This window comes from Macrobrachium nipponense, chromosome 1, assembly GCF_015104395.2.
Source record: "Macrobrachium nipponense isolate FS-2020 chromosome 1, ASM1510439v2, whole genome shotgun sequence".
In the NCBI taxonomy this organism is placed as follows: Eukaryota; Metazoa; Arthropoda; class Malacostraca; order Decapoda; family Palaemonidae; genus Macrobrachium; species Macrobrachium nipponense.
In genome coordinates this window covers 171,798,628-171,812,477 of record NC_087200.1, presented here as the reverse complement: position 1 = coordinate 171,812,477, position 13,850 = coordinate 171,798,628, and the positions used below count along the sequence as shown (strand labels likewise).

The following is a 13,850-nucleotide window of genomic DNA, read 5'->3' as shown; positions in this document are numbered from 1 at the left end:
TATCAGTGATCCTCATAGCCACATTCTGGCCTCTCGGGGAGTGGTTTCCGGACCTGATAAGTCTCTTAGCAGATTTTCCCCAGGTTACTCCCCCAAAGGCAAAAACTGCTCAGACAACCATACTTGCTGATGTTCTACCAAGGATTATCTACTCTAATTCTGACAGGGTTCAAACTGTTGTCCGACTCCTCAGAGCAAAGGGTTTTTTAACGCAACTGCAGAGGCAGTCTCAAAGTGCATAAGACAGTCATCCTCCAATGTCTACCAGAACAAGTGGAGCATTTTCCGCACTTGGTGCGGGGAAATCAAGTCTCATCTGAAACGTGAGTGAGTGAAATCCAAGCCTTAGATACGAGAGTGGGTTTCTCTAAAGGAGACTGTATTTTCATATATATACTTTATTTTTCCTCACTAAGAATGAGAACCCCATGAAACCTTGGCCTCGCTCTTTTACTATCAAGACCTTGCCTAGCATAGGAGGATCGGAGGATGAAGAAAGAACTCTGTCTAGTGAGAGCTCTGAAGTTTTACATCCACAGGACTGGAAGCATCAGAGGACTTTGTAATAGCTTGTGGTGCTCTGTTAAGGACCCCTCATGCCCTCCCTCCTCCCCTCACATGGAAGTAAAGGGCATAAACAACTTAACTGATTTGCTTTGCTGGGTAGGTTCCTCTCTACCCCAGTAGTGGGCAGGGAGGTTGCTTAACCAAAGAAAATAGCGCTACTGTGAATTGTCAAAATTCAAGCTGTTGATGGATAGTGAAACTATTGGTTTGTAATTACTAGATAAGTATACATAAAATCTCAATGTATCATAAAAATATCATATTTATCTTTAAAAGCCTTTAAATAAATTTGAAAAGAGAAGATATTTGGTGGAGGGAGTTCAAGGAATTTTTACTTTTGATGCAATATGAATATCTTCTGCATACTAATGTGTTTTATGTGGTCATGAATTGATGGCAAGATTTTTACGCTAATATTTGAATAGTATAGGGGTTCTTATTAATAATGTATCCTTAAATCCACGGTAGAAAGGTAAGTGAAACGGGGACTTGGAACAAGTACTTTCGTAGTATATTCTACATTTTCATGTTCACACTGAATATCGTAGAAGTTGACAGAGCTTTATATGCAAAAACAGAGGGGGGGGCCAGGGTTACAGTTTGTTAATCTGGGTGGCATGTTCTTTAAGCAAAAGAGATAAGGAAATAGGGTGAAGGTATAAGATAATGTAAGCTTAAAAATTTTATTATTTGTGGTGAAATTTTTTTTTTTTTTTTTTACATTTTCTGAGGGTTATGTGCAAAACAAAAAGGATTTATTTACTATTCCAGATTCAATACAATTTACAAGGATCAAGGGGTAAGGTCATCCTGGTCAGAAAAAATGAAACGCAAGCAGCAGATGAAGGACTTTTTATCTGTGAAGAATTCCATCCAAGAAGCAAAGAAGATGAAGAAAGCTGAACTTAGAGAGCGCCAGCGATTGAATGCATTGCGCAGAGAAGAAAATGCAAGAAAATCTGAGATTGTGCAAGTGGTGAGTGAGATTTTTTCAAATTAAAACCTTATTTGTTCCTACACGGTATACAAACCATCGGTCCTTTACATTAGGAATTACCTTCACTAAAGCTGGTAACGGCTACTAGACTTTTGTAGCAAGGTGTTTTGGTGGTTTAACTACTGCCTGGGTGGGATAGTTCCTATCACCCGGGTATACACATACCACTTTACTTTCGGCTGTTGTTGGGTTCGGACATGTATCACATCGCTTTCTGCTTGACTATCGCTAGTCTTTCTCTTGTTTTTCCATGGTGAGATCATCCGTATTTCAGTATGTGCATCAATATCCTACATATGCTTTCTGTTGATTGTGATTCAGTTACAACATGCAAACTCAAGATTATTATGTTTAGCAGGCTTTATGATTATGTTTAGCAGAGGGCAGGATTGCAATCCTGAATTGACTTGCACTGAGTGTGTTCCTTGGTCCCCTGTGCAATGGGTAAAGTTTGTGGGGAGGGAATGTTATTGGAGGGTTATACGCCTTTGAAGACTTCCTTGGTGCCAGACCCTTCATCCTCGTTTCTGTCTTCCTGTAAGCTTCCCCGCTTTGCTCGCTCTTCTACAGAAGACGGCTCTTTTTCGTCTTCTTCATCCAATTCGTTGAGTGATGAGGATGGAGGGGAGGTGGGGGTTCATAACGATCCAGTACGGAGGCCTCAGGTTGCTCCGAGTGAGTTGAATTTCCTTCAGTGCGACAAGGGGCCTCTTCCTCTAATCTGAATGTCCCTTCTTCAGGTATGATGGAGGAGCAGCTGTTGGATTTTGTGATGGTGTGGTGTTCTCTATGCAAAATGAGAAACCTGTTACTGCAGGTTTTGCTGTCGCACCTGGCTGCCCCCATGATGGCTGTAGTGGAGACCCCCCCCTCACGACCTCCGTCACCACTGCTACGTTTGCTAAGGTCCCACATCTGGTGTATTAGTCGAATGGTGGCACCATTCGACTAATACAACTCCCTTGGGGGTGACAGGGACTGCTGTGCACCTTCCGGCACCTCAAGTCATGGCATCTCCCACTCCAGGCTTTGTGATGCCCCTGTCCATCATCACTGTGTCTCCTGTTCTGAAGGGCCATATTGCTCATGCTGAAGCACTGACAAGGGTCAAGCCCCTACCTAGCCTTGTGGTTGCTCTAGTCCCGATTATCCAGGCAGCCCCTGTTCCTGATTTGCAACCTCCCTCCTGGATGAAGGACTTTGCTGCAATCCTGAAGAAGGTAATGAAGAAGTCAAAGTAGAGGTCCCATAGAGTGTTGTCGTTGTCTTCCTCCTCCTCCTCCTCCTCCTCCTCCTCCTCCTCCTCCTCCTCCTCCTCCTCCTCATCTGCTGCCTCATCACCTCCTCCTTCTAAGGCCTCTCGGTTTAAGAAGAAGAAGGTCACCTCTCATCCTCCTAAAAGGTCTTGACATGAGTCTTCTAGGGATCGCTGCTTCTTTCTTCCTTACCTGAGGGTGGAGGTACCGGTCTGCAGGCCCCCGTTAGGCCTTCGTAACCAGGAGCCTAGGGAGGGGTACCCCAGTAACCATTCCCTCCACTAGTTCAAAGAAGCATGCTTCTAAGACTAGTGTTGTGTCAGGGCCTCAGTCTTGAATGTACGATCGCACATCCCAATCTGGTAACAGAGGTTTCTCTCTCCATACCAGTGAGGGCACAGGGCGAGAGAAAGGGAAGAGACAGTCAGGTGCCTTGACTCTCCCTGCCAGTACTTCTACCGGTACTTGAACAGAGGCCTGAACCAGTTCCTCGGTGTCTATAACTGAGCACCTGGAGAGGTGAGGACGAGGTCTCTTGTGCAGACCCCTTCTGCAGGGGCTTCAGCCCCGAAGGAGTCTGGGGTACATCGTGAATGGAACAAATGCTCTTGTCGGCAGGCTGTTTGCTCGACTCCTCCCAGTCTCCTATTGCCTATGTATGAGAGGGGTGACTTGGCTGAGCCAGGGCCATGGCTCAATGATGCTGAACAGAGTACCCGGCCCACCAGATGAGAACCGCTTCGTTCCTCTTGGAATAGCACGTCTCCTCAAATTCGTCACCAAATGATGATCGCATATGGTTTACCTCTCTTGACCGTTTTGAGGATAGGTCAGTTGAGAGTGTTCGTCTCTCACCTATTCCCTCAACCTCCTGGGGTTTTACCTGGAGGCATGACTCAAACAGAGAGGACTCTATTGAAGCTTCACAGGGGAGTCCTGCTTCTCAAGCTTATGCCCCTGGCTTGGTCCTGGGACCAACCAGGGCATATGCCAGGGTAGTTAGGGATGGACCTCAGGGGTCTGGTGATATGTTGGCTCACCATATATTATTGGTTTAAAGACTGTAAGAAGTATTTTGTACTCTATTCTTGCTTTTACTGGGAGCCAATATAACTCGATTAGTGGCGGGGTTATTCTGTCATGGTAACGTAATCCTTTTATTAATCTGGCTGCTCTATTTTGTAATTGCAATTTTCATAGTAGATAGTTAGGAAGATCATAGTATACGTATAACATTGCCAGCAGTCAAGCCCCAAAAGTATATGGTTACAAATTGCTGTCTTCAGAGTATTTCCGTTTAAATATTTTCTAATGAATGCAATGTTTCTAATAAGATAGTTACAGGTTTTTGTACATGAACTTTCCTGTCAGACATATACTTAGCTTACGTCTCTGACGTCACGACAGAATTCAAAACTCGCGGCAAACGCGACAGGTAGGTCAGGTGATCTACCTTACCCGCCGCTGGGAAGCGGTTGTAAGAACCAACATACCTTTCTTGCTAGATTTTTTCTGTCGTCGGTGTCGACCACACCTGTTGTTGGTACCTCTTGACAGTTGGATTCTTTTCTCGTTTTCGCCCTGGATTGTTTCTACGGACTTTTGGTGAAGTACCCGATCTTTTGGCTTGGCATTCGCGATTTGTGGACCGTTATTTGACTGTTCTTTGGATTTTTCTTTGGATTCATGATGTCTGATGTTGATACTAAGAAAACTGCTATGTTTAGAGTTTGTTGTATGACTGAGTGTAAGGTGAGGCTACCGAAAGCTGCGGTAGACCCTCACACAGTATGTTTGAAGTGTAGAGGGAATGAATGCACCTTTAATAATCCTTGTAATGAATGTGAAAAGCTGAATGAGGATGAATGGAAGTCTTTGTCTTCCTACTTGAGGAAGCTTGAAAAGGATAAAGTTAGGAAAGCTTCTTCTAGGAGCAGTAGTAGATCTCGTATTAGCGAGTTGGATATAGATAATCCTATTTTAGAAGTTAGCTACCTTTGTCAGTTTTCAGCTCCTGCTCCCTGCACCGAAGCCGAAGATGCGCCTTCGGAAGTGGCCTCCATGAAAGCCACCATTCGCAGTATGGAGATGAAAATTAAACATTTAGAAGGTAAGAGTGATTCCAATAGTGATTTGTGCAGTGATCCCAGTGCAGTGGAGGGTGCGTCTGATTGGCTCCCTAATGCTTCCAGGCCTAGACCTCTTCCAGACTCCCAGTCCCAGTGGTAGGAGGAAAGTCGAAAGCCCGCAGGAAGGTTAGGGAGCGTCCCCACCGGTCAGGCGTCCCCTCGGTAGCTCCTGTTGATCGTTCCCAGGCTACCTTGGATTGCTCCAAGAGAGAAATCTTGCGCCAATGCTTCTTGTCTTCGCCTTCGCCTTCTCCTAAAAGAGGATGGAGCTCTTCGGAAGCCTCGCGCCCTTCGAAGAGAGCCTGGAACGCTCCCTGCGCCCTTCCATCCAGCCCTGAAGTTTTTTCGGAAGAGCCTGAGGTGGAAACGAAGAAACGTAAGAGATCTCTGGAGTATCGTTCCCCGGGCAGAGATCGAGCCTCGTCACCTGTTCAAGAGTTTGTGAATTCTCCTGCAAGGGTGTTGGCTAACCTTCAGGTGCAGATTTCGGCTCTGGCTGGCTCTCTTTGCGTGTCGTCTCGTCGTAGGAAGGATGTTTCGCTTCCTGTAAAGAAGTCCAGGCTCCCCTCTCCTGACTCTCGCTATTCGACGGAAGCGGCCCGCTAGCCTGTGCGTTCAGAGTCTCGCAGGAGACTTTCTGCTTCGGACAAGATCCCATCGGCGTCCAAGCGCCATTTGCCTGACAGACAGGATGTCTTTGTTTCTCCTTCGGACAAGGAGCAGGCTTCTCGTAGGAGATCTTCTCCCTACAGACGCTCTTCTCGAGACAGGATCGCTCCCCTTGATAGGCACCAAGAGCCTATTAGGCGCTACTCGCCTCGTAGCCGCTCCTCGTCTCGCCTCCACTCTCCTGTTGACAAGCGCCCTAAATCGGACAGGCGCTCTTCACTGGACAGGCGTCAAGAGCCTGTTAGGCGCATTTCTCCTGCCAGGCGCTCTTCACCTGACTTTCACTCTCCTCGAGTCAGGCGCCGAGATCATGACAGACGCTTCTCCCCTGGTAGGCGCTCTCCCAGTAGGCGCTCGTCGCCAGAGAGCCCCTCTCCTCGTTTCAGGCGCCAAGAGCCTGGTAGCCGCTTCTCTCATGGCAGGCGCTGTTCGCCTGGTAGCCGCTCTCCTTTGGATAGGCGCCAAGAGCCTGATAGAAGTTTTTCTTCAAACAGGCGCTCTGCTCCTGACAGCCGCCTTACTCCTGTTAGGCTCCAAGAATCTGGAAAACGCCCTCCTCAAGACAAGAAGGATTTTGCGAATAGGCAAGTTCCAGAAGTTTTGTCTCCAAGAGTCAAACCTCACTCTTCAAGAGACTTTTCTAAAGGTAGCCGCGCCTCTAAGGATTATGAGGGCTCTTCTGATGACGAAGAACAGGATCCCTCGGAAGAAGAAGGACCAAAAGACTCCTCTGTTTCCTCGTATAAGAGGTTAACAGATTTGCTCCTTCAAGAATTCGGAGATATCCTTTCTCCTGTGGCTCCTCCTTCTCCTCTTTCTTTGTTCTCCACTTCGAAGACTTCGAAGGTTTCATCTTGTGTAAGGATGAAACCGACTATTTCAATGAAGAAGGCACTTAGAGGTTTTGGGGAATGGCTCCTTGCTAAGGAAGAGAAAGGGAAGACTGTTTTCTCTTTCCCTCCTTCTAAACTGACTGGCAGATTAGGATTCTGGTACGAATCAGGGGAACCTTTAGGCCTCGCTCTCCCTTCTTCTGCTGACTTGGACTTCTCTTCACTGGTGGATTCCGCTCGTCGATCTGCCCTCCTGTCGGCCAAGACTACGTGGGGGATGAACGAACTTGACCACCTACTGAAGGGAATGTTCCGAGTCCTGGAAGTTTTCAACTTCCTTGACTGGTCTTTAGGAGTTCTGGCTAAGAAGACCCAGACCCCGGATTCCCTGTCTCCTGAAGATCTTAATTGCGTCCTCACTTGCATGGACAAAGCAGTGAGAGACGGCTCGAGTGAAGTCTCTTCACTGTTTGGAGCCGTAGTGATAAAGAAGCGGTCGGTTTACTGTTTGTTTCTCACGAAGGCAGTTTCGCATGCACAAAGGGCCTCACTTCTTTACGCTCAGCTCTCTCCTCTGCTTTTCCCCAAGAAAATCATTCAGGATGTCTCGAGTGCCCTTTCAGCCAAGGCTACTCAGGACATGTTAGCCCAGTCGGCCAGGAAACCTCGCTCTGTCTTCCAACCAATAAACCAAGAAAGAGACTCCTCTGAGGCAGAGCCCTTTCGAGGAGGACCCACTGCCAGAGTTTCTTCAACCAGAGGATCTAGACCTTTTAAGAGAGGTAAAACCTTCTCTAGGTCAATCAGAGGCAAGAAATAGCGATCAAGGACTCCAGACATTAGTGGGTGCCAGACTACTGAAATTTGCCGACGTCTGGGCCCACAAAGGGGCAGACAATTGGTCCCTATCGATTGTCAGCAAAGGTTATCTCATTCCCTTCTCGTCAAGGCCACCATTGACAACGACTCCGAGGGAGTTGGTGGCCAGGTACAAGGACCCCATCATGAATCAAGCCCTTTCTCTAGCAGTAGATCTGATGCTAGAGAAGGAGGCTATAGAACTAGTGGAAGATCCCCGCTCTGCGGGTTTTTACAACAGGCTATTCCTAGTTCCGAAGAACTCAGGAGGATGGAGACCGGTTTTGGATGTAAGCGCCCTGAACGTCTTTGTGGAAAAGAGGAGGTTCGCCATAGAGACGACTTCCTCAGTGTTAGCGGCTCTTCGTCCAGGGGACTGGATGGTGTCACTAGACCTTCAGGACGCTTACTTTCATGTGCCGATCCATCCTTCTTCACGGAAGTATCTGCGATTCATGATGGGAGGAAACATCTTCCAATTCAAGGCCTTGTGCTTCGGCCTGTCGACTGCACCCCAAGTTTTCACGGGGTTAATGAAAAACGTGGCGCAGTGGCTACATTTGGAGGGAGTGAGGGTATCGCTATATCTCGACGACTGGCTAATCAGAGCAGAGTCTCAAGAAAGATGTCTGGAGGACCTTCAAAAGACCCTTACATTGGCAAGTTCTCTGGGACTTCTGGTGAACTTCCAGAAGTCTCAATTAATCCCCAGTCAAGAGCGGATCTATCTGGGGATTCGGATAGTTTCTCTGGCTTTTCGGGCTTTTCCGTCGCCAGAGAGGATAGCTCGTTGCTACGAGAAACTAATGACCTTCCTAGAGAAAGATGCATGCACAGCGAGGGAGTGGATGAGTCTGCTGGGGACACTCTCCTCGTTGGAGCAATTCCTTTCTCTAGGAAGGTTGCATCTCAGGCCTCTACAGTTCTTCCTATACCAGAACTGGAGGTGTCTCTCTCTAGATCTGGAGTTCTCCTTCAAGATCTCAAGGGGAATCAAGAGGGACCTTCGGTGGTGGAACAACCCACTCCGTTTTGTGGAAGGAATGTCTCCTTACATGCCGAACCCCAACCATGTGTTGTTTTCCGACGCGTCGGAAGCAGGTTGGGGAGCAACGCTCGGGACAAGAGAAGTGTCAGGCACCTGGAAGGGGGATCAGGTGTCCTGGCACATCAACAAGAAAGAGTTGATGGCAGTCTGGATGGCATTGAAAGCCTTCGAGCCCCACGTCCGAAATGCAGTAGTTCAGGTCAATTCGGACAACACCACAGCCTTGGCGTACATCAAAAAACAGGGGGGGACACACTCCTTCTCCTTGTACGAAACAGCAAGGGATCTTCTGCTGTGGTCTCAAGCAAGAAAGATCAGTCTTCTCACCAGATTCGTACAGGGAGAAAGGAACGTCAGGGTCAATCTCCTGAGCAGGAAGAATCAACTCCTGCCTTCCGAGTGGACCCTCCACTCAGAAGTATGCCAAGACCTGTGGAGAAGATGGGGCAGGCCTCACATCAACCTCTTTGCAACAGCAAGGAACGCAAGGATAGAACTTTACTGCTCCCCGATCTCAGACCCAGGGGCAGTATCAGTGGATGCGTTTCTCCTAGATTGGACAGGTCTAGATGTCTACGCCTTTCCCCCCTTCAAAGAATACTGGGACAAACCCTCAAGAAATTTGCTATCTCAGAGATGACAAGAATGACGCTAGTAGCTCCGTTCTGGCCCGCCCAAGATTTGGTTCCCAGAGGTACTTGAATGGTTGGTGGACTTTCCAAGAGCACTTCCACAAAGACAAGATTTGCTCAGACAACCCCACTTCAACAGGTATCACAGAAACCTCCCCGCTCTCAATCTGACTGGCTTTCGACTGTCAAAAGTCTTGTCAGAGCGAAGGGGTTTTCGACAAAAGCTGCTAAGGCTATCGCCTCAGCTAGAAGACCTTCGACCTTTAAAGTCTACCAGTCGAAGTGGGACGTCTTTCGCCGGTAGTGCAGGAACCAGAAGTTTTCCTCTTCCTGTACCTCTGTGACTCAGATCGCAGATTTCCTTAGTTTTTCAACTCATAAAGAGAAAAATGCGGTTGGCAGTATCTACCATCAAAGGCTACCGGAGCATGCTGGCTGCAGTGTTCAGACATAGGAACTTAGATCTTTCGAATAACAAAGATCTGCATGATCTATTAAGATCTTTCAAAAACTGCCAAGAAAACTTTGAACGAAGTTCCAAGTTCGAATTCTTGGACGTGGTTCTTCGTTTCCTGAGGATTCCCTCTATGGTTTGAGCCACCACAGTTAGCCTCCTTCAAAGATCTTACGAGGAAAGTTCTGTTTCTCATGGCTCTAGCATCCGCTAAAAGGGTTAGTGAGATTCATGCCCTAGAAGGAAGGGTAGGTTTCAAAGGAGATTCCGTGATTTGTTCCTTCCTTCCTTCATTTTTAGCAAAGAATGAGAACCCCTCAAATCCTTGGCCAAGGAGCTTTGAGGTTCGTGGATTATCTGCCCTAGTAGGGGAAGAACCCGAAAGAACTCTTTGCCCTGTTAGGAGTTTAAAATACTACCTTCAGAAGAAGAAAACCCTTAAGGGCATTGAGGACAGACTATGGTGCTCTGTAAAGGACCCCAGCAAACCATTGTCGAAAAATGCGCTGTCTTTCTTCATTAGAAGTCTAGTGAAAGAAGCACATAGATCTTGTAATGAAGAACATTACAAGCTCCTAAATGTCAAGGCTCATGAAGTGAGAGCCATTGCCACTTCCTTGGCCTTTAATAAGAATATGTCTCTTCAGAATCTGATGAAAACTACATTCTGGAGATGTAATTCAGTATTCGCCAACCACTACCTTAAAGACGTCAGTATTACGTATGACGAGTGCTTCGCATTAGGCCCGTACGTATCGGCGGATTCGGTGCTGGGGCAGGGAGCTGGAACCATATCCTTAGTCGTTTTTTCCCTTGTTTTTGGTAATTGAGTTCATATAGTTGTATGAAAAATGATGCAGGTAGGCATCTTTTTTCGTTTCGTAATACTAATACTTTAGTTTGGTTAGGTGATCGGATTTGGTTTGAAGCTCCCTGCGTTGGTAGTGGACAGGTTCTGTCATAGAAGAGGGCGAACCCCCATTGACATGATCCGACTTGGATTCTACTAAGTAAGCGGATATCAAGTCCCGTTAGTAGACCCAAAGAGTCTTTTCAGCTGTAGGTCATGCCCTCGCTGTAGCTCTTATGGCTATGCAGACTAACAGACAGTACCTATGAAGTCTTCAGCCTAAACAGGTAAGAACCAAGGTTATTTTTATACTACAACAGGTGTTGTCTACCTTTTCTTTGTTATTTTCTGTCTTGTACCCTCCACCAAGGGTGTCAATCAGCTAAGTATATGTCTGACAGGAAAGTTCATGTACCAAAATGATATTGTTATTTTACAATAAAGTTTTGTACATACTTACCTGGCAGACACATACGATTGATGGCCCTCCCAGCCTCCCCTCAGGAGACAGGTATAAGAGAGAAAAAATCTGGCAAGAAAGGTATGTTGGTTCTTACACCCGCTTCCCAGCGGCGGGTAAGGTAGATCACCTGACCTACCTGTCACGTTTGCCGCGAGTTTTGAATTCTGTCGTGACGTCAGAGACGTAAGCTAAGTATATGTCTGCCAGGTAAGTATGTACAAAACTTTATTGTAAAATAACAATATCATTTTTACAATGTGCAGTATATATGATTTTGTTCATGAAACTTACCTGTCAGATATATATATAGCTGTATTCTCTGAAGTCCGACAATTTCTAAAACTTACGACACACGTAGTGGGAGTTAGGGTGGTTAGTACCCATTCCCGCCGCTGGGAGGCGGGTATCAGGAACCATTCCCATTTTCTATCAGATTTCTTCTGTCGCCGGTGTCGTAAACACCTGTTTACACACCTCCGCCTCAGGATTTTGGAAAACTTTTCATATTGCTTGAGTATCCTCTTGACTTTTTTGGTTTTTTTGATTGGATCGATAGCTTTGGTAATACGTGATTTGGACGTTTTGTGATTTTGGCTTAGATTTTTCCCTTAAAAATGTCTGGATGTAGTTCTGCTAGCGCCAGGGTGTGCTCGAAAGTGGAATGCAAGGTTAGGCTTCCAAAAGCCTTGGTTGATCCTCACACATTGTGGAAAGGGTGTAGGGGGCAAGAGTGTAGATTTGATTTGCGCTGTAATGAGTGTGAAAGCTTAGATGATTTGCAATGGAAGACGTATGAATCCTACGTTAAGAAGTTAGAACGTGATAGGATTAGGAGGTCTTCCTCCAGGGAGTAAGTCGGTAGCAGACAGGGTATTAATGTATCCCTTCTAACCCTCCTTTAGAATTTGTGTCTCCTAACCCTGTAGTGTTGGCCTTCCGGGCCCTCAAGTGGTGTCTGCGGAGGGTAATGCCCTTTCGCTTATTCTAGATTCATTGAAGACGCTTGAATCTAAAGTGCTTGCCCTTGAAAACAGGCAAAATAAGTGCAGTGATAGTGCCCCTAGTGAAGTGGAGGGGGCGTCAGATCGGCCCTATAGCGCCTCTAGGCTGTGGACCTCTGCCGGACTCCCAGGACTCAGGGAGAGGGCATGTCGAAGGCCGAAGGAGGGTTACGGGGAACCCCCACCGATCTGGCGTCCCTTCAGCAGTTCCTGTGGACGCTTCCCAGGCTGCTAAGGAGCGTGCTCGAGCACGTATCCTTAAGGATTGTTTATCGTCTTCCGACGCGTCCTCCCCGCGCAAGGGGTGGGAATCTCGATCGGATTAGCGACCTCTGAAGAGGACTCTTCAAGAGCTGGACGCTTCACGTCATGCTATGTCTGAGTGGCATTCTTCTCCGGAAAGCGTAGCCTTTCCGCCCCAGAAGAAGTATAGGACGTCATCCGACGATGACGCCCTCGAGCGCCCCAGTCGCTCTAGAGCCAAGGCTGTTCCTGGGAGAAGGAAGAAGGCGTCCCCTCGCCCCTCTCCTTCTCGCAAGCGCAGCTCGTCTCGCGTAAGGAAGGAGCATCTCGACGGAGATCATCATTGCGATGGCAGCGGCAACTGGACGCTTTACTGAAACAGAAGGAGACGGTCCCGCGTCGAAGGAAAGACGATAGACTGCCTTATCAGAGATCTAAGCAGTCTTCTCCAATGGCTCCTTTTTCGTGCCCGTCTTCTGATATTTCGCCCTCTAGACGTCGTTTTGCTCCCCAGGGTTCATCTAGAGGTGACGTTAGACGCCAAGTTAGAGAGAGAGCTCTGCATGCTCCTCTCCCTTCCCGTAGAGAGGACGCTCGGCGTTCCGACTTCGACGCTTCTGCTGACGACGATTTGCGTTCTGCACCTCTTCGACATGACAGTGTTTGACGCTCAAACGTTATGTTAGTCCGGCAGTGGATCAAGTTTTCTTCGCTGGACGTTCGGAAGGACGCTTCGCGGGACGGTAGAAGAGTCTCGATGGACGCTCCGTTGGAACGCTTCGCTGGACGCTCGTTGGACGCTGTTTTGGACGCTCGAGAGAACGCTACATTGGACGCTCAGATGGACGCTCGTAGACGTTCTAGTAAGACCTCTGTGGACGCGAATGTGGAAGTTCGCTGTCACTCGGATGTGGTTCCCGAGACTTTGGCACGTTCGCCTCTAAAAGTGATTCCTGATCCTGTTACTGTTAAGGATCCGTTACCCTCGTCTTCTTTTCACGTTCAGATAGGAGACTTGGAGCTAAAGGACTTCTGCCTCTTCCTTCGGACTTGCACTCGGGTAGGGAAGAAGGAGAACTTAGCGGTTCTTCGGAGGATGTTGATGATGATCAACCTGCTACGTCTGCCTCGTCAGATTATCAAGTTTTGGCACGACTACTTCGTGATTCGTTTGGCGAGACTTTTCAGCCAGCTGCTCCTCCTTCTCCTCCTTCTCAGTTTTCGTCGTCGAAGACAAGTAAGTCTCCAGGTTTCGTGAAGATGAAGACGTCGTTATCTACGAAAAGAGCTTTCCGGAAGGTAAACGCCTGGATGGAGTCTAGGAAAGCAAAAGGAAGAACTACTTTCGCCCTGCCTCCGTCTAGACTTAGCGGTAAGGCAGGGATGTGGTATGAGACAGGCGAGGAATTAGGATTGAAGGTTCCTACGTCGGCTCAAGGTGATTTCGCCAGCGTGTGGATGCCTCAAGGAGGTCCCTTTTAGCATCGGCTAAGGTTTCTTGGACGACTTCCGAACTGGACCATCTTTTGAAGGGACTATTTAGGTCCTTAAAAGTTTTCAACTTTTTAGACTGGTGTCTTGGAGCCTTATAGAAACCAATCTCGTAAGCCAGACTCGATCAGCTTGGGGGAGTGTCCCAGTGTATTGGCATGCATGGACAAGCGCCGTCAGGGATGGCTCAGAGGAGTTAGCCTCTCATTTTTCAGCAGGGGTTCTTAAGAAAAGGTCGCTTTATGCAACTTCGCGGCTAAGTCTGTCTCTCCCGCTCAGAGGACAGAACTTTTTGTATGCTCCCTTCTCGAGTCATCTCTTCCCCCAAGCTATGGTGAAGGATCTGGCAGTGAGTCTGC

At 47.7% G+C, this 13,850-nt stretch overlaps 1 protein-coding gene across 1 annotated transcript in view; it reads left to right on the top strand.

Moving 5' to 3' along the window:
* The window catches only part of LOC135219833 (neurofilament heavy polypeptide-like), an 87,521-nt gene that overhangs the window by 40,186 nt on the left and 33,485 nt on the right, over positions 1-13,850 (top strand). Inside the window, exon 2 of the mRNA XM_064256941.1 lies at positions 1,339-1,543. Coding sequence (XP_064113011.1) covers positions 1,339-1,543 — 205 coding nt within the window. The remainder of the gene's footprint in view (positions 1-1,338; positions 1,544-13,850) is intronic.